The sequence below is a fragment of the Natator depressus genome, chromosome 9, assembly GCF_965152275.1.
Source record: "Natator depressus isolate rNatDep1 chromosome 9, rNatDep2.hap1, whole genome shotgun sequence".
Classification (NCBI taxonomy): domain Eukaryota; kingdom Metazoa; phylum Chordata; order Testudines; family Cheloniidae; genus Natator; species Natator depressus.
The window spans coordinates 18,043,886-18,071,881 of record NC_134242.1 but is presented as its reverse complement, the minus strand read 5'-3'; the positions used below and the strand labels follow the sequence as shown (position 1 = coordinate 18,071,881).

General features: G+C 40.8%; 1 protein-coding gene across 1 annotated transcript in view; it reads right to left on the bottom strand.

Annotated features, from left to right (window-relative positions):
• Nucleotides 1–5,519: 5,519 nt before the first annotated feature.
• Nucleotides 5,520–27,996, bottom strand: part of WDR49 (WD repeat domain 49) — a 76,845-nt gene continuing 54,368 nt past the window's right edge. The window contains exons 12-20 of the mRNA XM_074963615.1: nucleotides 22,259–22,389; nucleotides 19,604–19,702; nucleotides 17,962–18,120; nucleotides 16,838–17,025; nucleotides 16,228–16,425; nucleotides 13,640–13,836; nucleotides 10,739–10,848; nucleotides 9,604–9,750; nucleotides 5,520–6,091 (exon numbers count right to left, since the gene is read on the bottom strand). Coding sequence (XP_074819716.1) covers nucleotides 5,946–6,091; nucleotides 9,604–9,750; nucleotides 10,739–10,848; nucleotides 13,640–13,836; nucleotides 16,228–16,425; nucleotides 16,838–17,025; nucleotides 17,962–18,120; nucleotides 19,604–19,702; nucleotides 22,259–22,389 — 1,375 coding nt within the window. The 3' untranslated portion in view covers nucleotides 5,520–5,945. The remainder of the gene's footprint in view (nucleotides 6,092–9,603; nucleotides 9,751–10,738; nucleotides 10,849–13,639; nucleotides 13,837–16,227; nucleotides 16,426–16,837; nucleotides 17,026–17,961; nucleotides 18,121–19,603; nucleotides 19,703–22,258; nucleotides 22,390–27,996) is intronic.

Genomic DNA, 27,996 nt, shown 5'->3' with positions numbered 1-27,996 from the left:
CCAAATGTCTACACCACAATTAAACAGCGCCTTAGCCCAAGTCTGCTGGTGTGGGCTAGCCATGGGTGTCTAATTGCAGTGTAAATGTACCCTTAGTCAGTCTGAGTATGGGATGGGCCCATCACGAGTTATGCAAGTCATCCCAAATGCATGCCAATCAAAAAATTGATAAAATACTGCCCCAATCAGACATTTGACATAGACTGTATGTATTACAGAAATAGTATTTTAAGAAGTTTGAGAAACCATTAGTGCCAATATTTATTATTTCTATGAAGTCAGGCTTCCTTAGTACAGAACTACAATTGCACAAGCTTTAGAAGAAGAAGAATTTTATACATAACATATTTCCCAGCTTGCACCTCAGAGCCGTATGATTTTGAGACAAGGGTGGAAGGGGGTTGCCTTCCATTTCTAGAAGGCAAGAAGGAGCATTTCAATGGCAGGTTGCTTTTTTTTTTTTTTTAAAGGCTTCTGCTTGAAGCTAGTCAGATTTGAAATTTAAGTGGACCTGAGATCAGAATAAAGTTAATTCATGTTACTCAGCACCACACAGTTGACAGGGACAGTATCCTCTGCTCTACCAATGCTCTCGGCCTTGTTCACTTTTCCTTCAGCTTTTCATGAAAATTACCCCTATGTCTTCATCCACATGTACCCCTATGCATGGTACAGCTGAAGTTCACCTGCAGTGCTCTTGCCCTGCCGCGTCCAAATTCCTCTTGAAGACTCCTGCCATGGTGCTGACAGTAAATTAAGATGACCTGTATGTGAGGAGCGTGTTGTGCCTGTTGCCTATATTCCCCCTCCATGGTCCACTAAGGGCGCTCACTCAAGGGTCCTCAGAGGCCCATGTCCCTCTCCCTCCTGACTGGGGTTTTCCCAAGCTGCACAATTCCCTGCCTAAACTGTGCTATCCTCAGCAAGCCAGACTGCCTAAACAAGCTAGGTCAGCACTTTGCTTTCTTGCCAGAGGCTATGAACAGTATAATTGCCACAGTTACCAGCTCTTTCTAAGCAAGCACATTTATTCTTAAGGTGTGAACATGATACAGAAAACAATAAAGGAACCTACACACATACAAAAAGTTTACCAGAGATTACCCCCCAACTCCAATCTAGTTCTCTGATAGGTATCAGTTCTTCAAAACCCACAACGGGGTTTCCCCCATGGTTACAAGTTCATAACTGTCTCAGATTCAAAGCTACAATGAATAGCTCAGTCTTTCCTTTAAACAACTTGGGTCTTTGATCTTGATCTCTTGTAACAAGTAATCAGCAGACAATGGCCCACCCCTGAAGGCACAGCTTCAAAGGGCTGAGTTTTGGCATCATCGGAGGTGGGGAATTTGCATTCACCACCCCCTACATATTCCCCAGGGAAACCACTTAACACACTTTGTTCCAAAAGTGCATTCTTGTGTGGCACATTGTTCAATATAGTCTTTTGAACACCCAGGTCTCACATCGCATCCCCTCTCTCCCGAGGTGTTACATACAATCCCGGCCCACAATAAAACATAAACCATTCGTACATTCATTAATACAATGGACCCCAAAGATACTTAAAGTTAATTCCATAAGGTCTCCCAAGGATATTGCAGGAAAATGCCATATCTGTCACACGTGTTTCCTTTACCCTAACCTCTGTGCACTAGTCTATCCTTACACTGTAAACTCCTCAGAGCAGAAATCATGTTTCAGTGTTTGGAAAGCACCAAGCACATTGTGAGCACTACCATAAAAACACAGTAAGTCATAATAACAACATGGAATATGTGAAATGGCTGCGGGTAATCTTGTCATATTTTATAAAGCAGCATACACATTTATGATACTGTATAAATAACATTTAGGCAATGTTAAAGTACATTTAAATTGATGTTAGGCACTACTTGTTACAGTAAGTAAATAATTTTCAGACAAAAAAGTGGGATTTTTTAATACACTGCTTCTCTTTAAAAAGAAATGTACAACACTCAGGAACAAAATAAAGTTTACAAACACTCAAAAACAGGAGTAACAGTTCTTCTAGCTATAAAAGTGTTTTGAAAATTTATTCTTCACATTCAAGATCTGTAGTTTAATTGTTTTGTGCTTGACTTATTGGTGCAATTGTTCACTGATATTTATTTCCATATTGCCAAGGTGATCAAAAACAGTTCTGAAAGGAAGATGTTGAGTTAATTATACATATGCTTTATTTTTAAGTCTTTTTAGTTTTTACATTATAATATGACTATTTAGGAATGTCACTGCAGTGTACTTACAGAGCACATTTTGTTTGCTTTAAATCACTCTTACCATGAGTTTATCTAACATGTTTTGAAATTCATACAGAAAAAAACCTGGAGTTCCTCCTGCCAATCAAAACTAGTGTTCTACCACTTTAAATACTTATGCATATGGCAGGTTTCAGAGTAGCAGCCGTGTTAGTCTGTATCCTTAAAAAGAACAGGAGTACTCGTGGCACCTTAGAGACTAACAAATTTATTAGAGAATAAGCTTTCGTGGGCTACAGCCCACTTCATCAGATGCATAGAATGCAACATATAGTAAGATATATGTATATACACATACAGATAAGTTGGAAGTTACCATACAAACTCTGAGAGGCTAATTAGTTAAGATGAACTATTATCAGCAGGAGAAAAAAACTTTTGTAGTGATAATCAAGATGGCCCATTTAGACAGTTGACAAGAAGGTGTGAGGATACTTAACTTAAGAAAATAGATTCAATATGTGTCATGACCCAGCCACTCCCAGTCTCTATTCAAACCCAGGTTAATGGTATCTAGTTTGCATATTAATTCAAGCTCAGCAGTTTCTCCTTGGAGTCTGTTTTTGAAGCTTTTCTGTTGCGAAATTACCACCTTAAATCTTTTACTGAGTGGCCAGAGAGATTGAAGTGTTCTGCTACCGGTTTTTGAAAGTTATGATTCTTGATGTCAGATTTGTGTCCATTTATTCTTTTGCGTAGAGACTGTCCGGTTTGGCCAATGTACATGGCAGAGGGGCATTGCTGGCACATGATGGCATATATCACATTGGTAGATGTGCAGATGAACGAGCCCCTGATGGTGTGGCTAATGTGATTAGGTCCTATGATGGTGTCACCTGAATAAATATGTGGAAAGAGTTGGCATCGGGCTTTGTTGCAAGGATAAGTTCCTGGGTTAGTGTTTTTGTTGTGTGGTTGCTGGTGAGTATTTGCTTTAGGTTGGGGGGCTGTCTGTAAGCGAGGACTGGTCTGTCTCCCAAGATCTGTGAGAGTGAGGGATCATTTTTCAGGATAGGTTGTAAATCTTTGATGATGCACTGGAGAGGTTTTAGTTGGGGGTGAAGGTGACAGCTAGTGGCTTTCTGTTATTTTCTTTGTTGGGCCTGTTCTGTAGTAGGTGACTTCTGGGTACTTTTCTGGCTCTGTCAATCTGTTTTTTCACTTCAGCAGGTGGGTATTGTAGTTGTAAGAACACTTGATAGAGATCTTGTAGGTGTTTGTCTCTGTCTGAGGGATTGGAGCAAATGCAGGTGTATCTTAGAGCTTGGCTGTAGACAATGGATCGTGTGGTGTGTCCTGGATGGAAGCTGGAGGCATGTAGGTAAGTATAGCAGTCAGTAAGTTTTTGGTATAGGGTGGTGTTTATGTGACCATTGCTTATTAGCACAGTAGTATCCAGGAAATGGACCGCTTGTGTGGATTGGCTGAGGTGATGGTGGGATGGAAATTGTTGAAATCATGGTGGAATTCCTCAAGGGCTTCTTTTCCATGGGTCCAGATGATGAAGATGTCATCAATGTAGTGCAAGTAGAGTAGGGGTGTTAGGGGACGAGAGCTAAGGAAGCGTTGTTCTAAGTCAGCCATAAAAATGTTGGCATACTGTGGGGCCATGCAGGTACCCATAGCAGTGCCACTGACTTGAAGATATAGATTACCCCCAAATATGAAATAGTTATGGGTGAGGACAAAGTCACAAAGGTCAGCCACCAGGTTTGCCGTGACATTATCGGGGATACCGTTCCTGATAGCTTGTAGTCCATCTTTGTTTGGAATGTTGATGCAGAGGGCTTCTACATCCATAGTGGCCAGGAGGGTGTTTTCTCGAAGATCACCGATGGACTGTAGTTTCCTCAGGAAGTCAGTGGTGTCTCGAAGATAGCTGGGAGTGCTGGTAGCGTAGGGCCTGAGGAGAGAGTCCACATAGCCAGACAATCCTGCTGTCAGGGTGCCAATGCCCGAGATGATGGGGCATCCAGGATTCCCAGGTTTATGGATCTTGGGAATCAGATAGAATACCCCTGGTCGGGGTTCTAGGCATGTGTCTCCACAGATCTGTTCCTGTGCTTTTTCAGGGAGTTTCTTGAGCAGATGGTGTAGTTTCTTTTGGCAATCCTCAATGGGATTAGAGGATAATGGCCTGTAGAATGTGGAGTTAGAGAGCTGCCTAACAGCCTCTTGTTCATATTTCAACTTATTCATGATGATGACAGCACCTCCTTCGTCAGCCTTTTTGATTATGATGTCAGAGTTGTTCCTGAGGCTTTTGATGGCATTGTGTTCCGCACGGCTGAGGTTATGGGGCAAGTGATGCTGCTTTTCCACAATTTCAGCCCGTGCACGTCGACAGAAGCAATCTATGTAGAAGTCTAGTCTGTTGTTTCGACCTTCAGGAGGAGTCCATGCAGACTCCTCCTTTTTGTAGTGTTGGTAGGAAGGATTCTGTGGGTTAGTATGTTGTTCAGAGGTGTGTTGGAAATATTCTTTGAGTCGGAGACATCGAAAGTAGGATTCTAGGTCACCACAGAACTGTATCATGTTCGTGGGCCTGGAGGGACAAAAGGAGAGGCCCCGAGATAGGACAGACTCTTCTGCCATGCTATGAGTATAGCTGGCAAGATTAACAATATTGCTGGCTGTGTTAAGGGAACCACTGTTGTGGCTCCTTGTGGCATGTAGTAATTTAGATAGTTTAGTGTCCTTTTTCCTTTGTAGAGAAGCAAAGTTTGTGTTGTAAATGGCTTGTCTAGTTTTTGTAAAATCTATCCATGAGGAAGTTTGTGTGGAAGGTTGGTTTTTTATGAGAGTATCCAGTTTTGAGAGCTCATTCTTAATCTTTCCCTGTTTGCTGTAGAGGATGTTGATCAGGTGGTTTTGCAGTTGCTTTGAGAGTGTGTGGCACAATCTCTCAGCACAGTCTGTGTGATATGGAGATTGTAATGGATTTTTTACCATTAGTCCTTTTAGTATGATGTCCATCTGTTTGCATTTGGAAAGGAAGATGATGTCTGTCTGTATCTGTACGAGTTTTTTCATGAAGTTGATGGATTTCCATTCTCTTCCATTCCATTCCATTTTCTCATGCTGATAATAGCTTCATCTTAACTAATTAGCCTCTCACAGTTTGTATGGTAACTTCCAACTTACCTGTGTGTATATATCTCTTACTGTATGTTCCATTCTATGCATCGGATGAAGTGGGCTGTAGCCCACGAAAGCTTATGCTCTAATACATTTGTTAGTCTCTAAGGTGCCACAAGTACTCCTGTTCTTTATGCATATGAGTTTATTTACATACATCAATAGTCCTACTGAACTCAGTGGGGAATCACATGTTTAACAGTTTGCAAGATTAGGCCTGCAAAAGTATCCAAATTAGCAACCCTCTGCATGTGGAATGGCCAGTAACTTCAGGCAGATTTTTTCCAAAAGGCTGATCCTCCAGACAAACATGCATGGAGTGCTCTGATTGACTCCTGTTACTTCAATGAGACTTACATGAGTAAAGTTACTCACTGAGTGCCTGGCTGCAGGAGCAGGTCCCAAGCAAATACTGGAAGATTTGACCCTAAAAGTAGGGCTTACTTTGTTAAACTGTTTGTGGCAAAGCCAGCTTCATTCTGTATATGGTATTCTTTGCACTTATCTTCTTTGTAACAAGAAGGTTTATTTTTCTTTCAACTTTGCTTGCTTCTTATTTCTTTTCATCTTGCCTTCGTTGCACATTTGCTCACATAGTTGCCTTGCTTTTTGTTCACGATCCAGAATTTCTTTTGGGAACAGGCTCTTCTCATCAAATACAGCTTTCAAGGCTAAAAAACAGGAATGAAATTCACATCAAAATCAATCATGTTGGGTAAGATGCACTCTTAAAAAGAAAGGCACAGGAGGGGGGAAAAAACAGAAACAAAACCAGAATAAATCTGAGAGAACAATACTGACTTTTTGCTTCCAGATCTGCTAAGAAAAGTTTGTGGCTTTTTGGAAATTACTTTACATTTTGCTCTTTCTTTTTGGCTTAATCTGTACATTAAGCATTTAGGCCCAGACTCTGCAAAGAATGCCCTGTGGGTAAAGTCCTGTGCCTCATATGGAGTGCTCATTCTAGGATCTGGACCTTAAATTTCCAGTCTGCCTCTGAAGATGTGAAGGTATGAATCCTCTAACTGAGAGGGAGAAAGAACAGAGGTTGTTGTGGTTTTTTAAAACAAAAAACCAAAACACTGTTCTTTTAATTTATTTTAATCTCTTTATTGCTCTTAAGGGATCATAAAAAGCTGAAATCAAATTATCCTGTATTGAAACAAAAGAATTTAAACTGCTAGTTGACTGTCTGCATGACTGAGCAAGTGTACTGTGCACTGCTCATTACTTCTTAAGCAAGAAGCTGCATCCTTCATGCAGAATAGGAGATAAGGAAGCACATGGCTCAAAGAATTAAGAGCATAATTTCCAAAGGTGCTGAATATCAGCAGCTCACACTAACTTCATCTAGAGTCATGAGACTTGAAGTCAATGGGAATCTCTCTATTGACTTCAGTGGGCTTTAGACAAGATTCTTAATGATTTAAAGGATTAGAATTTTAAATAATTTACCATATCCTGATATTAAACAGAACCGGAAACAAAGGTAAACGGAGAAAAGACTAATGAATACATTATCTGTGTTTAATACATAATTAACTTGTAATTTACTAATTGGCAAATTTCTGAAGAAATTAGAGAGCAGTTCTAAAATCATTCAGAATATATTTGGAGTTTACAGTTTTTAATATCTAGGTGTGTGCCTGAGCGTGAATAATCTTCACTATGATTTGTTGTTATTAATACTTAGGGAAAGAATTGGGCATTTAGATCCTGATCCGAAGGCCACTGAAGTCAATGGGAGTGTTTCCATTGGCTTCAATGGGTTTTGGAGCAGGACAGCAAACAGAGTAAGGGTTAGACTTTGCAAGTGGATCCACACAAATTCCCTACCTCACAGGGGTTTTGTGAGGATAAATATACTTTCAGGTTGTAAGGTGGTCAGATACGACAGTGGTGGGGGCTCTATAAGTGCCTGGGACAGGCAGAATTCCCATGACATCAGTGGGACTCTGCACAAGATCAATGGTGCACTTGTGCCCAGGCCTTGATTCAATAAGATGATCAAGCACATGCCTAACCTTCATGGGACTTCTATATGGCTACTAATATGCTTACAGCTAGTCACCTGCTTAAGCACGTGCAAGATAAGGTCTAACTGTTGACATTTTAAAAAAAATTCTTACTTTGATTTTGGTAACTGATAGCCCATAACTACTAATTGACAGAAACTTGACTGACTTGACAAGGATCTATATTAAAGATCCATATTTGGCCAATAGTTGCTTTCCCAGATTAGTGAGATGCCATCACCACTTTATTATAAACTTGGATTTACTAAGTGTTATGTTTGTGACATTTGATTGTTGGTTTTATTACCTCTGAACCTACCAAATTACACCTAATTCAATTCATGTTATTACACATTGGATCCCACTCTTTACTTTTTGTAAATTTATGTTATTTTGGTTAATAGAATAGAATGTACATATGGAAGTGTAAAATCTGCTTCTTAAGTCTATGCATCATGAATTTCAGTTGGATTAATGAATAGAGGATGGAATCAGTCAGACCTAAATATAACCCTACTATTCCACATCTGAATCTTTCACAGGAGCAAGTCAGAAACAAAGCGAGAGAGAGAGAGAGAGAGAGAGAGAGAGAGAGAGAGAACACCAGTAGGTTGGTAAAATACACTGTGAGAAAAAAAGATATTTTTGCCAGCTGGGAACAGGCACCTGACTAGTAAATGAAGTTCATGTGGCAATTAATCCAACCTCAAGATATAGATTACAGAAGCAATCTTTAAAATTAAAATGTAGACATGCAATGCCAAAATTTGGCCTTGCTGATTCAGCTGCAAAGGCTTTCATTTAATTGGTTCATCCCCCCCATCCCCGACACACACACGCACTCTCAATGCTTTCCTCATACTTCTCAATTGACCCCTGCTGATTGGCTCACACAAACCTAACAGTAACTCACTATAAACATGAATTATTGACATTAAAATAGCTAAATTTTGTAGATAAGCCTTATCAAATAAATATTGCAATGATGTGTTCTACAACAAACCCTAAATGCTATAGTAGAATGGTTAGCAGTGATGTTTCAACATCAGGATTTCTGAAGGAGCAGCAAAAGGAGAAGCACTGGAGAGTCATCAAGGAAAATGCCAGAGAGAGTGCAGTCACAATAAACAGTCAGACAAGCCAATTTTCTTTATGGATCAACACTTAAGCAGTTATATAAACCTTGCCAAAAAAGTCAGCTTGGTTTTGTGTGGGAGGGAAAGTGTAGGTTGGCAAGAGGTACAGAAAACCCATATGTATTTTAAAGAACAGTCCGATGTAATAGTTATTTTATTGAAGATCCATTTTGTGATTGTTTTGTAGGAATATGTAAAGCACAGTGTAATGGCTCAAGAGCACTCTGTAATCATTGAGTATAGCAGTAAATATTTTCTCCAGTCAGCCTGGATAGAACTGCGCTGCACGTATCTTCTCACCATTTCCCTCCTTGTTTCACTGAATTTTTGTTTTTCGTGAGTGCTTTTGTTATTGCCAGCCATATGAAGATTCAGAAGTTGGGTGTGAAAAGCTGATTGAAGAATTGTCTCTTTCTGCCATTTCTTGAATGGGGCTACATCAGAGATGGCATTGCTCCTCATGCTTGCCTAGACACCCTTCTGCCCCATCTGTCACCTCCTGTCTTTTTTTGATTGTCAGTGGGAAGGAGTCCAGTGTGTGCTATGAAAGTTTCCGTAAAGGGGGACTCCTCAGCATACTACCAGAAACATCTCGCTTTATTGGGACACAAATCAGCTTAGCAGAAATTCACTGGAATATATATTTTCTCTCTCTCTCTCTCGTTTGTCAAAACCTGTTAAAAATAAGATTGTTCTTTTCTACCAAGAACAGAATCAAAAGTGAATGCTCCAGAGTAATCCTGTCTCAGAACATTTAGGGGCTGATTCAAAACCTACTGAAAGAAAGACCTCCCATTAACATAGACTGCAGTAGACTTTGGATCAAGCCCTTACAAAATAAGAAGTTGTTCAAATAGGATTATGTGTCCTGCTGCTGTGTTGAAGCCCCAGATCAGCAGCTAAGCAATAAATCTTAGAGTTCTCTATTACCTTCACCTTATTTTTGCACAGATGGCAAAAGCTAGTGACCTTTATTTTTGCCTTTCTATAATGAAAGCTGGAGAAATGCGAATATAATCAAGGTCTACTTACTTTCTGAAAGAGTAGGGAGCTTCAGATTTTCAGGGCACTTCTCCTCAGTCATTTCCCTGAAGTATTTATCAGGGTTTAGAACAAAGTCAGGCTTGTTCATTTCAACAACGTCCTCAAGGGCTCCAATATTTAATGACCTAAATGTTCCTTTAAAGCAGCAGGATTATTGAAAAACCAGAATTAATTCCACATAACAGCCCAATTGTATTTTGAAGATAAGATAACTTTTCTTGTCTATCTTCATTCATATTACTCCATTTGTGCTGCTATAATACTCAGAGACAAGAAACATTCAGCTCTGTAAACACAGCTGTACAGATTAAATCAACAATCATTTTTATTTAAAACAACCAGAGAAAGCTCAAGATTGTCGGTTCTTAGCTGAGAATTCAAGGGGGGGGGGGGGAACACCCAGTTTTCACTTGGAAGTGACACTTTTCACAAGTCAATTTGGATATTCTCCAATTTCTTCTCTATAATACGTAACATCCTCCATAAAATACAGAGTGAAAATAGTTTCTTGTACCTATTTAAGTAAAACCAAAGAAAATGGATTAGGTTTCTAAAGATAATTAACAATGTTAAGGGCCACCAACTTATTTTAGTTTTATCACTGAGAACAAGAATGGGTCCATCCTGTGAAATTCCAGATGCTAAAAGATTTTCAGTTATTTCTTAAAGATGTAATTCAAAGTTATTTGAAGCAAACTACAAATGCACTTGATAAAATGATATAATATTTATGTAGCACATCTCAACCAAATCAGTAGTGCCCCAACCTCCTTTACCCTGCATTGGACAAATTTGAAAGTAGGGATGCCTAAAGTGCACCTGTAGGAAATGAATGTGCCCCCACCCACAAATCATGTAGTTCATTGAGTTCACTGCAAATTGGACCTCTTGTCTCCACCTGGATTCTTTTTGTAGGAGAGCAGGTTGTGTCTGAGTGCAGACATCTATTGTAAGGTGGCCCAAGGAAGAGACCAGAACCGTTATTAACTCCCTATCAGTAGAAAAACTCCATTACCATTGGTTCGCTCAGGCTTGCTCCCCAGGAAAGACCCCATAAGATTCTGTATTTACAGATATGCAAGATAACAACTACTGAGGTTATGAAGTCAAAATGACTGTTTACCAGTGGAGTTTTGCATGGTCTTCCCATTGAAGAACTTATGTTTCTTTCCTTTCTGGATTTTGCTTTCTTTGTATTTTTTACCCAATATCGTGTTTTCCCATGGACTGATCCTAGAAAGATACAAGTGACTTTTTTTTTTTGGCTAAAATTTAAATGCAAAAACAAAATGATAGGCATCTATTTTGTCTCCTCCTGAAGTTTCTATTTTTATCCTTTGCCTGGCATATGTTATTATGCATTCAAAGGGTCACACCTTTCTGGGTCCACATACGCTGACTGTCAGAATATAGTACATGTGTATAGCTCCATATGGCTTTTGTTTCAGTAACCATATGCTACATGACTACATATAATCTTATAGGGTCTGATTAGAAGTCTATTGAAATCATTAGGAAGGTTTCCATTGACTTCAATGGGCTTTGGATTGGGCCCATAGTCATTTTTATTATTCATGTGTAAAATGACTTACTGATCATTGAAGTATGAGGCTGGATGTTTAGCAAAAAAGAATCTAATGATTGCAAAAATCTCTTTGTAGTGAATGAGAGAAGTTTTCTTTCACGAAGATCCCATGAGAGAACGCACTTTTAGGCCATTTACCAAGACTCCAAGCCATCCTCCTGGCGAGTAAGCACTTTTCCTTGTGACTATAACTGTGCAGAGAAAGGCAATTCTGTTTCGCAGAGGTTTTTAAAATTTGGAACAAAACCCCAACATTTTGAAGTTCTCTGAAAAAGAGAGTGGAGTACCAGCTCTGGGGCCTTGTAGCCTATCAGAACTGTAGACCTGGAGCCCCAGGCTGCCAAGGAACTGGGCCAATGGGCTAGCAGGAAACTTGGCAGGCAGGTTTTCATTGGAACTTTGGCAAAAATCGAACCATCTCTGTGAAACTTTTTGATTCTCTCAAATCAGAATATTTTGAGAAAATAATGTTTTGTTGGAATTTTTATGACCAGCACTACTTTCCATCCAGACTCACTGTCATTCTGTTAAGAAATAATAAATATGATTAACCTACTACCCAAGCTACAGCCCCATGATATTATAGGTCTACAAAGAGAACATGCTATAAAGGAGTGTCATTGTACCTTTAATGCTTTGGAACCACATCAACATGTTCTAGTAATAAGCACTAAGAGGCCCCACTTCTGATGCATCTGGCCCTGACTGAAGATGTAATTGCTCCCAAGACCACATACTAGTGAAATATTTGCTAGAGTACACAAACGCCATTCTCCTGTCTCATATGCTTGTAAAGGGTATTAGAATTGGAACAATTCCACCTCTTTGTCTTCAGGTGCTTCTGAAAAAAATCAGCTTCCTCTCAAGAGAAGTCTACTAAACCACCTGTTCTGCTCCAGGGTAGAAGGGAAATCTGGCACTTCTCCAAGCACACATTTAGTATGTTTCTGAAAACAGCAGAATCTGCAATGTTACTGAGCCCAGAGATTTTGCTGGGGAGCATTTGGAGAATGCTTAAGCAAGGTATGTGCTCATTGTTATATTGCAGTGGTTCAACTTGGATTATTTTTGGCAGCTTTTTTCATTTTCTATGAAAATATTAAAACTTGTGGATACTGGGCCTGATTCAGAAGTCATTTACCACAGAGTAAATCAGGAGCTACTGCACTGAAATCACTGGAATTGTTCTAAGATTATAACGAGATCCATTATATTTAAAAATGCTGTTCACCACAATAAATACTTATCACTTGCTCTTTAATCTTTAAGAACGTACCACTATGCTCTGCACAATCTTATCTATCACAAAAATGCTGTTAATTTGAATCCATTTTGCTCATACTTTGCTGACATTATGTGACATTTCTAATAATCTCATGTAAGAATATAACCTTTTATTAATGTAAATGTTTCACGCTATTACATTCAGGAATTTTTTTAAGCCAAAGAAGGACTTGTGTACAGTTTAATTTTACTGCTCTTATGCCTTGACACAGTCCATGTTACAAAGAGTCATTAAAGATGTAAACATTTAGGAGTACACTGTATTTTCTCAGAGATATAGACCTAACTACTTGAGCTTTAAGAACAAATATAAACCCTTGGAATGGGAGGTAATGAACTGCACACTTATTATGGTTATGATAGAAGGAACAGTGCAGTCTAAAAAATATCACTAAAGCAGCATAAAATGTGTCAGGAAGTAATCCAATCACAGACAGTTTTTAAAATGCTTAACAAACTAACACATACCATGCTAGGGCTCATTTATAGGAAAGAAGCATGGCCTAGTGAATTGAGCATTGACTTGGACTCAGGACACCCGAGTTCTGCTCCCAGCTCTTCCACTGGCCTGCTGTCACAGTTCACCTCTCTGTCTCAGTTATAAAGTATATGAAACAGTAATATAATGGGGGGAAATAGAAAGTATAATCAAACTTAACCCCTTCATAAAGCATTCTAAGATCTACTGATGAACAGAAGGAGCAAGGTGGTATTATAACATAGGTATGGTATGGCCCTGCACTGCCTAATGGGACACTCCAGGAGGAATTCTGTGCAGAGACATTGTGGCTCTGTCCCTTCAAAGAGTACATGATTTTCTGACAGAAAATGCACTTTTGCAAAATTGACATTTTCTGTGGGGAAATTTCAATTTTGCCAAAAAAAAAAAAGATTTTCCATCAGGCAACAAACCACAATGAAACATTTCAGTTTGGGGAATGTAGAAACATTTCATTTTGATCAAAAATGAAGAAATAAAACATTTCAAAAATTCCAAACAAAAATTGTTTGTAATTTCTGTTCCACAATAAATAAATAAACACATACATAACAAAAATAAACTTTTTTTGTCTCAGTTTGGGATGAAAACAAACGTGTTTTTTTTTTAAATGCCAAAGCCTACCATTGCAACCCCCCTTTTGATAAATGACTTACATGTTTACAGATTCTTCTTTGTCTTCCATACCAAGTATAGCTTGTTCTGGGGGTTTAGGAGATGGCTCTCCTCCAAGAACAGGGGCTTCTTTTTTCTTTAGAACGTCATCCTTTTCTTCCCTTTGGCCCACATTTTTATCTTGATTTTGTTCTCCTTTGGGGTGGGCAGGAGCATTTTCAATTCGCCAGTGCTCTTCCTAATAAGCAGAGCAGAAAGCATTTTAAAGCCACTCAGAACTAGAAATATTTTACTACTTTTTTTTAAAACCCCTTTCATATAGAAGTACCACCAGATGCAAAATTTTAAGACAGTTATTGGTTTTCATTATTTTCTTGCATGCTTACGTGAGCAACTGGTCCCCTGGTCCCAGATCCATATTATTTACATTACAGTACCTCATAGAGCAGTGGTGGGCAACCTGCGGCCCGTCAGGGTAATCTGCTGGCAGGCCGCCAGTTTGTTTATATTTGCACAGCTGCCCACAGCTCCCAGTGGCTGTGGTTCACCGTTCGTGGCCAATGAGAGTGGTGGCCAGCACGTCCTTGTGGCCCACGCCGTTTCCTGCAGTTCCCATTGGCCGGGGCTGAGAGCCACTGGGAGCTATGGGCGACCGTGCAAATGTAAACAAACTGTCTGGTGGCCCGCCAGCAGATTACCCTGACGGGCTGCAGGTTGCCCACCACTATCCTAGAGGCTACACCCAAGATTAGAGTCCCGTTGTGCTAGGCACTGTATAAACTCAGAGACTGAGACGAACACAAGACCCTGCCTTGAAAAACTAATCATTTGAGCTAGTTCAACAAAGTCCTGACCCCCCCCTCCACTGAAAATATAGTTTAGTTTCTTGTGAGAATAATGTATATTTTGATTACATTTTTCACATTGCTGATCAGAAAAATTAAAGACTCTTATAGCAACATGTCAGATAATTTCTGTTAAAAATGTCAGTTTTCTGTTTCGGCATTTCTGATTTCAAACATTTTCATTTCCCAAAACTTTCTGATCTTTTGACTCTTTGTTCTTATTTGGAACAAAAACTAATTTTCAAAAGCCAAAATTTCCCCCCAAAGGGATACAAAAATTTTCCTAACACCTCTACTAACACACTGAACAGAAGCTTGTAACGTTTTTAATGTTTTAGGTAGTTAAGGAATGAGTGACTATGATGAGGTGAATAAACCCCACACTGGAGAGTTAAGGACATAGGAACAATTCTGGGCCCAGAAAGCCCCACCTCCACAGCCTGGCTCCAGTTGGAAGAGGGACTCAAAAGGGAGTCTCTTCAGCACAGCATGGTGGCAGGCAAAAGAGGCAGAGCTGCACTCACTGCTGCAGAGGGACTACACCAGGGAGGCCTCCTCATGGGGATGTCTACTGAACAGAGCCACAAATACCTAGCCTACTGAGACCCCCAGATTGCCAAGGACAGCCGCCAGTCATGACACATCATGATGGTGGGAGCAGAGCTGTAGGAAGGGACCCAGAGGAGAGTGTTCACGGGACCACAGGTAGCAGATTCCTGCTTCACAGTGCTCAAGAGGACCCTGGGTGGGAAATCTGGCGGAGTGGACCCAGATTTCCCTACCCCCATATCACTAGGTGGACTCTTACCACTAGGCAGGGAGGTTCACCCCACTCATAGTGACTAAATGTGATATATTATTAAATCATCATTTATCCTTATTAGAGCTATGATGGTTTCACAATGTTCCATCTGTTCTTCTTAGAAGACATGTCTCCATGATTCAGATATTATCTGCTGAACATGGCTTCAGGAGTAGTGGTAGGTAAGAAAAAGTCAGTGGTGACTAGAGCTGGACAGTAAACAATTTTCCTGCACCAAAAAAGTTTTCCAAATCAGACAGATCAGGGACTTGAACCTGGGTCTCCCTAACCACTTTCTCTTTGGCCCACTGGTACAAAGTTGTGCAGCTCCAAGAGGCAAGGTTCAGAGAAGCCTAATTTAGAATAGCCAGTAGCCTATGGTTTAAGTCAGTCACCCGAGCTGTGCAGACCCAGGTTCAAATCCCTGCTCTAAATCAGCTATTGGGAGAAGCAGAGTATCTTTCTCACTTGTTTTGGCCAGAAGTTCCACCCTGGACTTAAGAAACCTTCCCAATAAAAGTTTTGTCAAAAACAGATATATTTCCATGAAATGTTTTATCATTTTCCATCTAAAAACCATTTTGTCAGGAAATTCCAGACCAGCTCCAGTAGTGACTCAATCTTTGCCCAAAACTTGAGTGGGACTGAAATCAAGCATTTTGAACTTAAATAAAAAGTGTGGATGACTTCCTAGCCAGATGTATGTTTTCATTTGCATTCTGTTTTCCCAGACAAGAATTCAGGTAGACATGCCAAAATCTAAAGAGAAAATCTGTTCAAGCTATTTCTGCTATGTCCTGCACAGGAAGAGCAAACATGGTTAAACGGAATGGCAGACCCCCACAGGACAGCTCTGGCAGTACAGAAGCTGATGTGAAGGACCAGCAGTGAAGCAGTTAATTAAAAAGTCATGTCTCTGGAAGTGAAGTGTTCTCTGTCAGCCAGCGCTACCCATAAGAGTTGCTAAGAGAAGTGTTTCTACCTGGCCAAATATTCCAATTGTTGTACCATACACATCACTAAGAACAATACTGCAGTCTGAAGAGGAGGAGAGGATGAGCAGGCAACTGCTTCGCACACAGATCTCCAGATAAGTAACACAGTCATTGTGTGGCTGAAATGATCTTATCAGGCGAGGTGGCTGGGTTACCTTGTTCTCACTGGAACCAAGGCAGTAGTCCTGGTGAAAAGGAAATGGCAGTTATCTGAGGAAAGGTGTATTTTGGATCTGGAGATCTTCTGAGCAAGATCCACAGCTTGCTGTGTGAGATAGATGGAGGAGCAAACCCTGCCCTTGAAGGAAGGATGGGGGCAAAACTCTAAGATTTTCTTCCCCCTGTGTTTTAAAGAAAAATGAGATACTTCTGACAGTCAGGCTTTGTATTAGGTGCCCCAGGGTCTGATCCAGCACCCACTGAAATCAGTGGAAAGACTCCCACTGACTTCAATGGGTACTTAGGCCCCAAGTTTGAAAATGTTGGTCAATCTTTTTCCTTTGTTAGAAAATAGGTAAAACCCAACTTATTTGCATGTATCCCAACAAACTGGGAACATGAGAAATACAAAGAGAGAATAAAATACTTTCCTTGTACCTGTATATTCCATATTTTCACCCATCCAGCTAGATCCCCAGTAATGAGGTATTGACTCATTTTATCAATGGTCATGATAATGGATCCAGCTCCACTGTGGGCTTCAAACTCTGCCATGAGCTGGCTTTTTAAGGTATTCCAAAACCTAACATAGCCAGCACCTCCACATGACACTAAGTTTGCTCCACCTAAAACACAGAAATGTGGCTGAATAAGCAGAAAGAATCATCAGCATTTATTATTATAAGCAATTCTCTGTTATGCATGAACCCATATTTCTATTTTTGTCACTGTTTCAATATTGTGCAGAGCACCTTGGCACAGTAAACTCCAGTCACATGAAATATGTTTTACTCAATAGATATTTGAGGTATGTAGTTCAGAGCAATACAACAAAACAAAGTCTAGTACTAAAAACACTCTTTGGGGACCTGTTGTTAACCTTTTCATGAATATTGTGATACACTGTAATCTTTATGTAATTGGTTCTCTTTATGGGAGTGAAAGGAAACCTGGTCAATCAATTTATTTTATAGATACAGAAAAAAAACCCTAAATAGAGCTTTTAATAACAGATTTCTTAATAGTTGCAGATAAATCTGCAGACGTTTTCCAATATGCTTTGCAAATACATGATGTTGACTCAGAAAATGTCTGGTTAAAGCAGCAGAAGTTATAATTTACGTTCTTAAAGGCAGAGCTGCATATACCAGTACGAAACCAAATTCTGCCGTGACTTGCATCCTGTGCAAGCTCATTGACTTAATTGGAACTGCAGGGGGTATAATCCAATACACAGTTTGGATGTCTGTATGTAGCCAGGCTTCAGATACAGACCAGTTCCGCTGGATTATTTAAATTTACTGTCAATATGAGTTCTGGGCAAATCAATTCAGACGACAATGAGAATGGATGCAAAACAAAAGAACATTGTTTGAAAAATATTCTAACATGCTATAGGAGAAGCATTGTAACGTCTTTATTGAGGGGCAAGAAGGAAAGGAAACTGTGAAAGCAATAATCAATTATCACTATTAATAATGAGCTTTTCCAAGTACTGATGTTCAGTTTGGGCAAAGTAAGCAGAGCCACCATTCTACTGTGTAGAAATTACTTTACAGTACCTGTCACTGAAATATTCTTTCTAGCTTCTAGGAATAAAAGCTTAGTAATAGCATTGTTGCACTCAGTGTCAGTGTCATAGAAGTCAGCTACAGACATTGTATGTCTTCTAGAGGACATTCTTCGAGCAGAACTAAGTTGCTGTTGTAGTAACAGAGTATCTGTAAGAGACATTCCCTATGATAGTCAATAAAAGGATTTTATGTATATAAGTAGACATGTCAAAAACACTTGGCATCTGATTTTTTCCAAGTTTTTTTTTTATCTGTTACTTTACATTTTCAAATGAAATCTTTTGGATGTTCATACTATTGAAACTATTTATGTGAGCCAAATTCTGCCACCCTTACTCTTGGTGAGCAGTATCTCACCCTGCAAGCTGCCCTTTGGATTTCAATAGCACTATTCACAGAATAAGGTTTTTCCTCAGCAGTAAAAATGGTGGATTCTGGCTCTATGAGATTTCCAGTCTCCTGTTTAATGAGCACAAAATATATTAACTAGCTCATTTTCTATTGCCAGCAGCTGGATCAATGAGTTGCATACATAATTTGTATTATGAAGAAATACCTATTTGAAGAGAAGTTTTCCCCAGTTATGGGGGGCCAGATCCTCAGAGGGTATAAAATGACATAGCTCTATTCATGTCAGTGCAGATGTGCCAATTTACACTGTCTGAACATCTGACCCATGATCTCTGCGGAATGTTTACTGAACAGCAGGACCATTAAGAGTCACTTAGCTGTAATTTGATCTGCACTGCCTGGACCAGATCTTCAGCTGATTAAAGTCAGTGTGGTTCAATGCAGTTATGCCAATTTACATCAGTTTAAGATCTGCTCCTCTGGGGTTTAGACCCTTTAAAGATCAGAAAACTCATATGGTTCCTTTGCCATATCTACTGTATTCACAATTTTTAAGCATTCTCACTCTGAAGTGTCTTGCTCATTATAAAGTGGCAGTACACCAGATAGTCCTTTCCTATGGCCCTGCTGAGTACTGTATGTGCAAGTAAGAAATGAGTTTCAAGACATGATATATATATTTCAGTATTTATTCCCCCACAAAACTTGGAAGAAACCTAAGGAAGTCTAAATAAGAACCATAGAAGGTTTTTTCCAAGCCATTTTCTTTATACTGGATGTGCGCTACCATAAAATGTACTACAGATTACAGTGGGGAATAATTATAGATTTCCAACTGGCATGGTGCTTAATATATGTTATGCTACTAGTCTGTGCAGACTATCAACCCAGTGAAGTTTTCAGGTTCTGGGTAGCCTCAGGGGTAGCAGCCTCTGCAAGGTTCAGTTGGTATTATTTATTACCCAACACTGAACAAGGCAAAAATTAAGGGAATGCTCCCTGCTGAAGGTAATATAAAAATGCTGATGTAGAACTGTGACAATAAACAGAAGCAATAGCCTTGAGACGTATAGGGAATAAACTAAAGGGTATAAAGCAAGTATAACCTCAAGGCTGCTTTCTGTCACTCTGACAAGACAAAGATATAAATAATCCCCCAATCTCCTCTCAATTATCAGTAATTTAGTGGCACACTTAATATTTTCTGCATAAGGCAAACAGTATGTATGTTTTTCCTAGAGCCTGAAAGCAGTGCTGCTTGAATAAGATGCTCACTCACCTGATTTGGATTTCAGAGATTTTTGGGGATCCAGGTACATTTTAAGGTAAGCATTTTCTGTACTATTATTCCAGACAACAATTTCACCACCACAGCTCCCTGCATTGGGCAAAGAAAAGACAAAACATTGTTACAGTCCCTAGCCAACCTTGATCTTTCAGGCAGCTAGAATTATTTTATTGCCAACACAGCAATATTTTCACTTTTTACATGATAGGTCGCATTAAAAGGATTAGCAGGGCTTGTATTCCTATGTGTCTGTAACCTTTCAATGTTTAATCCTCTCCTACAAAGATTCCTGTAAAGGGGACATTTCTCTGGTTTTATAGAAAAGCAGACCCTGGAGAAATTGACAGAGATTTTCTAAGCAGTCTAGTGGATTCAGATGCATATCTTCCATTAGTTGTAACGTGTCCAAATCCCCTACAATGCTTTGAAAATCTACCAGTTCACAAAACAAAAAGTAACAGATCTCAGACCTCAACCAGAACTACCCTTAGACATAAGCAGCACAAATGACTCTCTGGAGCCCTGTGATTTTGGGTACATTCAGCAACTAATGGCTGGAATATACCTGCCATCAGCAGGACGGAATGAGGATGATGGCTGAAGTTCTAATTCTTGCTTTCAGTTTAACAAAATATAAGGTCAGACTTGCCCTGATTTGACAAACTAAGCTGTTTACCATACACCGGACCTGATGCTATTCTCACTTCCACTGGAGTAATTCACAAGTAGTCACCGGAGATACATCTGTATGAGATCATTGTACAGCTACATCTACATTTGGAGCTGAGCTAACTTCTCATCGAGTTAGTGCACTAAAAATAGTCGTGTAGCCACAGTAACATGGGCAGTGGCATGGGCTCGCCATAGAGAGCATGTACCAGTGCTACACGACTATTTTTAGCTCGCTAGGTTATTGAAAGCTAGCGCGAGTTTGTCTACTTGTCTGGGAATGACATCACTAGCTCCAAGTGTAGACATTGCTTAAGTGAGATCAGAATCAAGCCCATTGCATTATAATGCTTATCTCAAGCAGTTCTTAGTGAGATTGGAGAGGGCTACTTATTAAAATTTAATATAGAGAACATTCTTAATCCCTCTTCTCCAGTGGAAGAATAAAGCTTTGGGGGATAAATAAAGCAAAATAACTAATATATAGTATTACCTAATTTAAAGAAAAAAGCCTTCCTTTTTGTCCATGTATTTGTGTAAGAATGGAGACACAGCACTTTCCGATCACCTCTGAGTAGCTCACTGACTATGGCATTTGCTCTTAGGTACCATATTGGAAGCCTTTCATCTCCAGTCCACTCGTATGACTTCCTTTGTTCATTAATTAAAGATGGGCCATGGAGGAGATGTTTGAATTAGCTTTAGCCTCTAGGGTTTGGCCCAGACTAGAGCTAGGATTCAGTATGAGACTGGAAGATGCCAAAATCTTGAGAGCTGATATTATATGTCAGGCACCCTCGGCTTAAATATCACACGATTAGCTGCTCTTACAAGATTTCTGCCACATGCAAACTAACTAACTAAATAAACAAAAATAAAAATAAATCTCTCCCAGTTTTTTATCCAACTGATAATCAAACTGTTGGGTTGGACCCAGAAATTTGATTCAGAGCCTTTTCTCAACTCTTTGCATAAAACCATCTTCCCCCAGAACTTGAGGTTCTGGTTTATATCTAGTAGCAATAAGCATTTTTACTATCTGAGGATTATTTAGTGGCTTATGGCCTCAAATTGTACTCTAGTAAGAAATCCATATCACAAAGCTTACACTTTTTAGCCATCTCAGATAGTGCTCTTGCTAGGGGACAGGTCTTTAGCCGCCAGGAATATCTATTCACAAGCACCAGATTAAAGAGGAACCAAACCCTACATCCCACACTCAGTCCTCGTGCAATAACCATGACTATTAGCAACAATCAAACAAGGGATATTCAGCATAAGCCCCAGCCACTTGAGTTGAGGAATAACTATTTTAGCTGTTTGTAAGTAGCAGGCTGTTACTGAGGCTAGTCACTAGAGGCAGACAGTCATATGGACTAAGCCAGCAAAGTACAATTGATTAAATTTCCACTGAATTCAAGTGAAGAATAAGTCTATATGCCACCGTATTTAAATAAATTAATATAAGTGTGCCCTCTCAGAAAAAAAAACCCACAACATTCTAGTGTGTGTAATTTTTGGTAAACTGAACCATTTATTCTCAATCTTTTCCTATTATTTAAGTCTTAATAACTCCAATCACCACCTCCATAGAATTCCTATTGAATCCAGGATAATGGGCCTCCTATTATAAATGTCTTCATGCTTTGGTACGTGAAAAATATCCAGGTTTAATCATTCTGTTCGGATAGGAAAAATATGGGGCGGACTTCCCTGTCATTTTCTCCAATGAGAGGCTGATGTAACCCCATTGAAACAAATTGAAATTCATTGGCATAAAACAGAAGAGAACCAAAAGTGTGCTTTTTCTGTCTCTTTAAGAAGTTCTAATTTGTTCACATCTTGTAAGTTATGTACCTCAGCCAGCAGCACATTAGCTATGCCAGCCCATGCAGTAACAGAGTCAGCCTTGCATAATAATAATGTCCCCAAATCCCAATTCCTGGATGATATATTAGGCAATAAATATTAGGCTACCTGTAACTAGAGTATGTGGAGGTAAAAACGCAGCACATAGGATGTCATCTTGATGCTGCACTCCTCCTTTCCATTCTGCAGGCAGAACAAAAAACTGAGTCAAGTTGCTCAGTCGGAAGACAGTAATTATTCTAATAAAAGAGACATGCAAACAAAAAAAAAAAGCATAAGTGAACTAATCCTATCTGACCACTCCAAAAAATGTCATTGGTATCTTTTTAATATGATCATATAATCTTGAGTGGAAAAATTTAAAAGCTCTGTCCTTTAGCTTTCCTTTGCCACTGAAATTCTTCTGAGTTACAATCCAAACACGATACTTTTAGCAGCTATTGTTCTATCACTCTGCCAAAACAAAATGCTGAATCTGTCCCCATCATCACACATACTGTTCTCTGCAGTGTTAGTATTAGGGGGATATATACTCTAACCAGAGCTGAGACATGATGAAACTGGCTTTCTTGCAAGGATAGGTTCCTGGGTTAGTGGTTTTGTTGTGTGGTGTGTGGCTGCTGGTGAGTATTTGCTTAGAATCATAGAATCATAGAATATCAGGGTTGGAAGGGACCTCAGGAGGTCATCTAGTCCAACCCCCTGCTCAAAGCAGGACCAATCCCCAATCAAATCATCCCAGCCAGGGCTTTGTCAAGCCTGACCTTAAAAACTTCTAAGGAAGGAGATTCTACCACCTCCCTAGGTAACGCATTCCAGTGTTTCACCACCCTCCTACTGAAAAAGTTTTTCCTAATATCCAACCTAAACCTCCCCCACTGCAACTTGAGACCATTACTCCTTGTCCTGTCCTCTTCTACCACTGAGAATAGTCTAGAACCATCCTCTCTGGAACCACCTCTCAGGTAGTTGAAAGCAGCTATCAAATCCCCCCTCATTCGTCTCTTCTGCAGACTAAACAATCCCAGTTCCCTCAGCCTCTCCTCATAAGTCATGTGTTCCAGACCCCTAATCATTTTTGTTGCCCTTCTCTAGACTCTCTCCAATTTATCCACATCCTTCTTGTAGTGTGGGGCCTAAAACTGGACACAGTACTCCAGATGAGGCCTCACCAATGTCGAATAGAGGGGAACGATCACGTCCCTCGATCTGCTCGCTATGCCCCTACTTATACATCCCAAAATGCCATTGGCCTTCTTGGCAACAAGGGCACACTGCTGACTCATATCCAGCTTCTCATCCACTGTAACCCCTAGGTCCTTTTCCGTTTCACAGCCCATTGCCAACTGTGTCCACATATCTATTCAGGGGACACCATCACAGGGCCTAATCACATCAGCCACACTATCAGAGGCTCGTTCACCTGCACATCTACCAATGTGATATATGCCATCATGTGCCAGCAATGCCCCTCTGCCATGTACATTGGCCAAACTGGACAGTCTCTACGTAAAAGAATAAATGGACACAAATCAGATGTCAAGAATTATAACATTCAAAAACCAGTCGGAGAACACTTCAATCTCTCTGGTCACTCGATTTACAGACCTAAAAGTGGCAATTCTTCAACAAAATAACTTCAAAAACAGACTCCAGTGAGAGACTGCTGAATTGGAATTAATTTGCAAACTGGATACAATTAACTTAGGCTTGAATAAAGACTGGGAGTGGATGTGTCATTACACAAAGTAAAACTATTTCCCCTTGTTTATTTCCCCTCCTACTGTTCTTGTAACGTGCTGGAAATGGCCCACCTTGATTATCACTACAAAATTCCCTCCCCCCACCCCCAGCTCCCGCTCTCCTGCTGGTAATAGCTCACCTTTCCTGATCACTCTTGTTACAGTCTGTATGGTAACACCCATTGTTTCATGTTCTCTGTGTATTTAAAATCTTCCCACCATATTTTCCACTGTATGCATCCAATGAAGTGAGCTGTAGCTCATGAAAGCTTATGCTCTAATAAATTTGTTAGTCTCTAAGGTGCCACAAGTACTCCTTTTCTTTTTACGGATATAGACTAACACGGCTGCTACTCTGAAACTCTTCTTAATGGCATGTGTTGGCTTTGAATTAGAGACTGTTATTTAATAGAGTGTAAGAAGGCCTCCACTAAATCCATTTCACTTAGATTCACAGATCGGGCATCTGACCCACTGTTATGAAGATGAAGGTTTGTGACAGAGAACTGTACTGGGGTTATGACTTCTAGAGTAAAAAAGTTTTTGATGGTGTCAGTTTCTCTTGACTGGTTGGCTGTAGCTTAAGATAAATTTAGTAAAACATCATACCACCTATGGGATAATGGCATAAGATTCACACCACAACATCATTTTCACCACCTGCAGTCCCACTCCAAAAGGTTCCACACAGGTAGACCCCTGCACTCACACAGAGCTTAATGAAAACCAATGAGGTTTCCCTGGGGACAAGGCTGCACCCATGCAGAGTTCTTTGAAACAGGCAGGAGGAGATGAGCATGGTCCAAATCTCCAGCTTCTGTTTACCCACAGTCTGGCAAGGAACAAATTGAACCACCTCACAAAAGTTCTTGCTCCCACGCATCACAGTCAGGAGTTCCATTGTGTAAAGTTAGCACCTCTGCCTTGTCTATCAGAGGGGTGATGGCGTATGGATTGTTTTTGAAGATAACCAATCATTCCCAAAAAGATCTGAGAAAGGGAATGCGATATGTATAATTCAGTTAATCTCTACCAACCAGAAGTGGAGTGTGGGGGTAGGAGTAGTAACAAAAACCTGATCATCACTTTCTGGCAGGACAATCAGAAAAAGGGCTTGCCTTCACTACAGGCTAAATTGGTGCCACAGTGATCAATGCAGTGGCATCAATGACACAATAAGTCGATGGGAGAGCGCTCTCCCGTCAACTTCAGTGCTCTACCTCCCTGACAAAAAAAAAAAAAAAAAAGCAAACATCATTCTGGGATGTATTAGCACATGGGTTCTCAAACTGGGGGTCGGGACCTCTCAGAGGGTTACGAGGTTATTACATGGGGGGTTGCGAGCTATCAGCCTCCTCCCCAAACCCCGCTTTGCCTCCAGCATTTATAAAGGTGTTAAATATATAAAAAAGTGTTTTTAATGTATAAGGGTGGTCACACTCATAGGCTTGCTATGTGAAAGGGGTCACCCACACAAAAGTTTGAGAACCACTGTATTAGCAGGAATGTTGTAAGCAAGACATGAGAAGTAATTCTTTCACTCTACTCTGCGCTGATTAGGCCTCAACTGGAGTATTGTGGCCAATTCTGGGTATCACATTTCAGGAAAGATGTAGAGAAATTGGAGAAAGTCCAGAAATGAGCAATAAAAATAATTAAAGGTCTAGAAAACATGACATATGAGGAAGATTGAAAAACTGGGTTTGTTTAGTCTGGAGAAGAGAAGACAGAGGGGACATGATAACAGTTTTCAAGTACATAAAAGGTTCTTACAGGGAGGAGGGAGAAAAATTGTTCTTCTTAACCTCTGAGGATAGGACAAGAAGCAATGGGCTTAAATTGCAGCAAAGAAGGTTAAGGTTGGACATTAGGAAAAATTTCCTGTCAGGGTGGTTAAGCAGTGAAATAAATTGCGTAGAGAAGTTGTAGAATCTTCATCATTGGAGATTTTTAAGAGCAGGTTAGACAAATACCTGTCAGGAATGGTCTCGATAATACTTAGTCCTGCCATGAGTGAAGGGGACAGGACTAGATGACTTCTCAAGGTCCCTTCCAGTCCTATGATTCTCTGAAGTCGACGGGAGAGCATCTCCCGTCAATGCAGTTGTCATAAATATAAAGGGAAGGGTAAACCCCTTTAAAATCCCTCCTGGCCAGAGGAAATCTCCTCTCACCTGTAAAGGGTTAAGAAGCTAAAGGTAACCTCACTGGCACCTGACCAAAATGACCAATGAGGAGACAAGATACTTTCAAAAGCTGGGAGGAGGGAGAGAAACAAAGGGTTGTGTGTCTGTCTATATTTTGTCTTTGCCGGGGATAGACCAGGAATGAAGCCTTAGAACTTTTAGTAAGTAATCTAGCTAGGTACGTGTTAGATTATGATTTCTTTAAATGGCTGAGAAAAGAATTGTGCTGAATAGAATAACTATTTCTGTCTGTGTATCTTTTTTGTAACTTAAGGTTTTTGCCTAGAGGGGTTCTCTATGTTTTGAATCTAATTACCCTGTAAGGTATCTACCATCCTGACTTTACAGGGGGGATTTTTTTTTTATTATTTCTATTTACTTCTATTTCTATTAAAAGTCTTTTTGTAAGAAAACTGAATGCTTTTTCATTGTTCTCAGATCCAAGGGTTTGGGTCTGTGGTCACCTATGCAAATTGGTGAGGCTTTTTATCCAACATTTCCCTGAAAAGGGGGGGTGCAAGTGTTGGGAGGATTGTTCATTGCTCTTAAGATCCAAGGGTCTGGGTCTGTAGTCACCTAGGCAAATTGGTGAGGCTTTTTACCAAACCTTGTCCAGGAAGTGGGGTGCAAGGTTTTGGGAAGTATTTTGGGGGGAAAGACGTGTCCAAACAGCTCTTCCCCAGTAACCAGTATTTGTTTGGTGGTGGTAGCGGCCAATCCAAGGACAAACGGGTGGAATATTTTGTACCTTGGGGAAGTTTTGACCTAAGCTGGTAAAGATAAGCTTAGGGGGGTTTTCATGCAGGTCCCCACATCTGTACCCTAGAGTTCAGAGTGGGGGAGGAACCTTGACAGCAGTGCAGTGAAGACACCAGGGTAAGTCAACTCCAGCTACATTATTCACGTAGCTGGAGTAGAGTAACTTAGGTCGACTTACCCTGGTACTGAAGAAAAGCCCTTAGATCAGTGGTCAGCAACCGGTAGATCGCGATCAACTTGTTGATTCTGGAGCCTCTGCCAGTCGATTGCAATCTCCAGCTGCTAAAAGTCCAGTGGCGCAGTGGGGCTAAGGCAAGCTCCTTGCCTGCCCTGGCTCTGTGCCACTCCCAGAAGCGGCCATCATGCCCCCAAGGCCCCAGGGGTGGGGCAGAGGTCTCCGCGCATGGCTCCTGCCTGCAGGCACCGGGGAACTGTGGCAGAGAGGGGCAACATGCTGAGCCATGTGCCCCCTCCTAGGGGCTGCAGGGGCATGCTGGCTGCTTCCTGGAGCGGCGTGGAGCTGGAGCAGGCAGGGAGCTTGCATTAGCCATGCTGTGCCGCCGACTGGGAGCCACCTGAGGTAAGTGCCGCCTGGCAGGAGCCTGCACCCCTCTTGCACCCCAATCTTCAGCCCTAAGTCCCTCCTAGAGGCAGAACCCCATGCCCCCTCCTGCACCCCAAACCCCCTCCTGCACCCAACCCTCTGCCCCAGCCCATATCCCCCTCCCAGAGCCAGCATCCCATACCCCCCCGCACCCCAACACTTTGCCCCAGCCCAGAGCCCCCTCCTGCACCCAAACTCCCTCCCAGAGCTTGCACCCCCTCACCCTCTCCTGCACCCCAACCCTCTGCTCCCCCTCCCATACTCCAAACCCCTCGGCCCCAGCCCAGAGACCGGACCCCCTCCCGCACCATAACCCCCTGCCTCAGCCGGGTGAAAGTGAGTGAGCAACAGAGGAAGTGGGGATGGAATGAGCGGGGCAGGGCCTTGGGAAAGGGGCGGGGTAGATCCTGGGTTTCACTTAAATTCAAAAAAGCGATCTTGCCTGTAAAAAGGTTAGAAACCACTGTCTTAGACATTCCTGAGAGAAGGAAACCCACACTCTGTCCCAAGCAGTACCTGCTTATGCCCCTGTTGCCCCAGAAGCATGGGCACAGG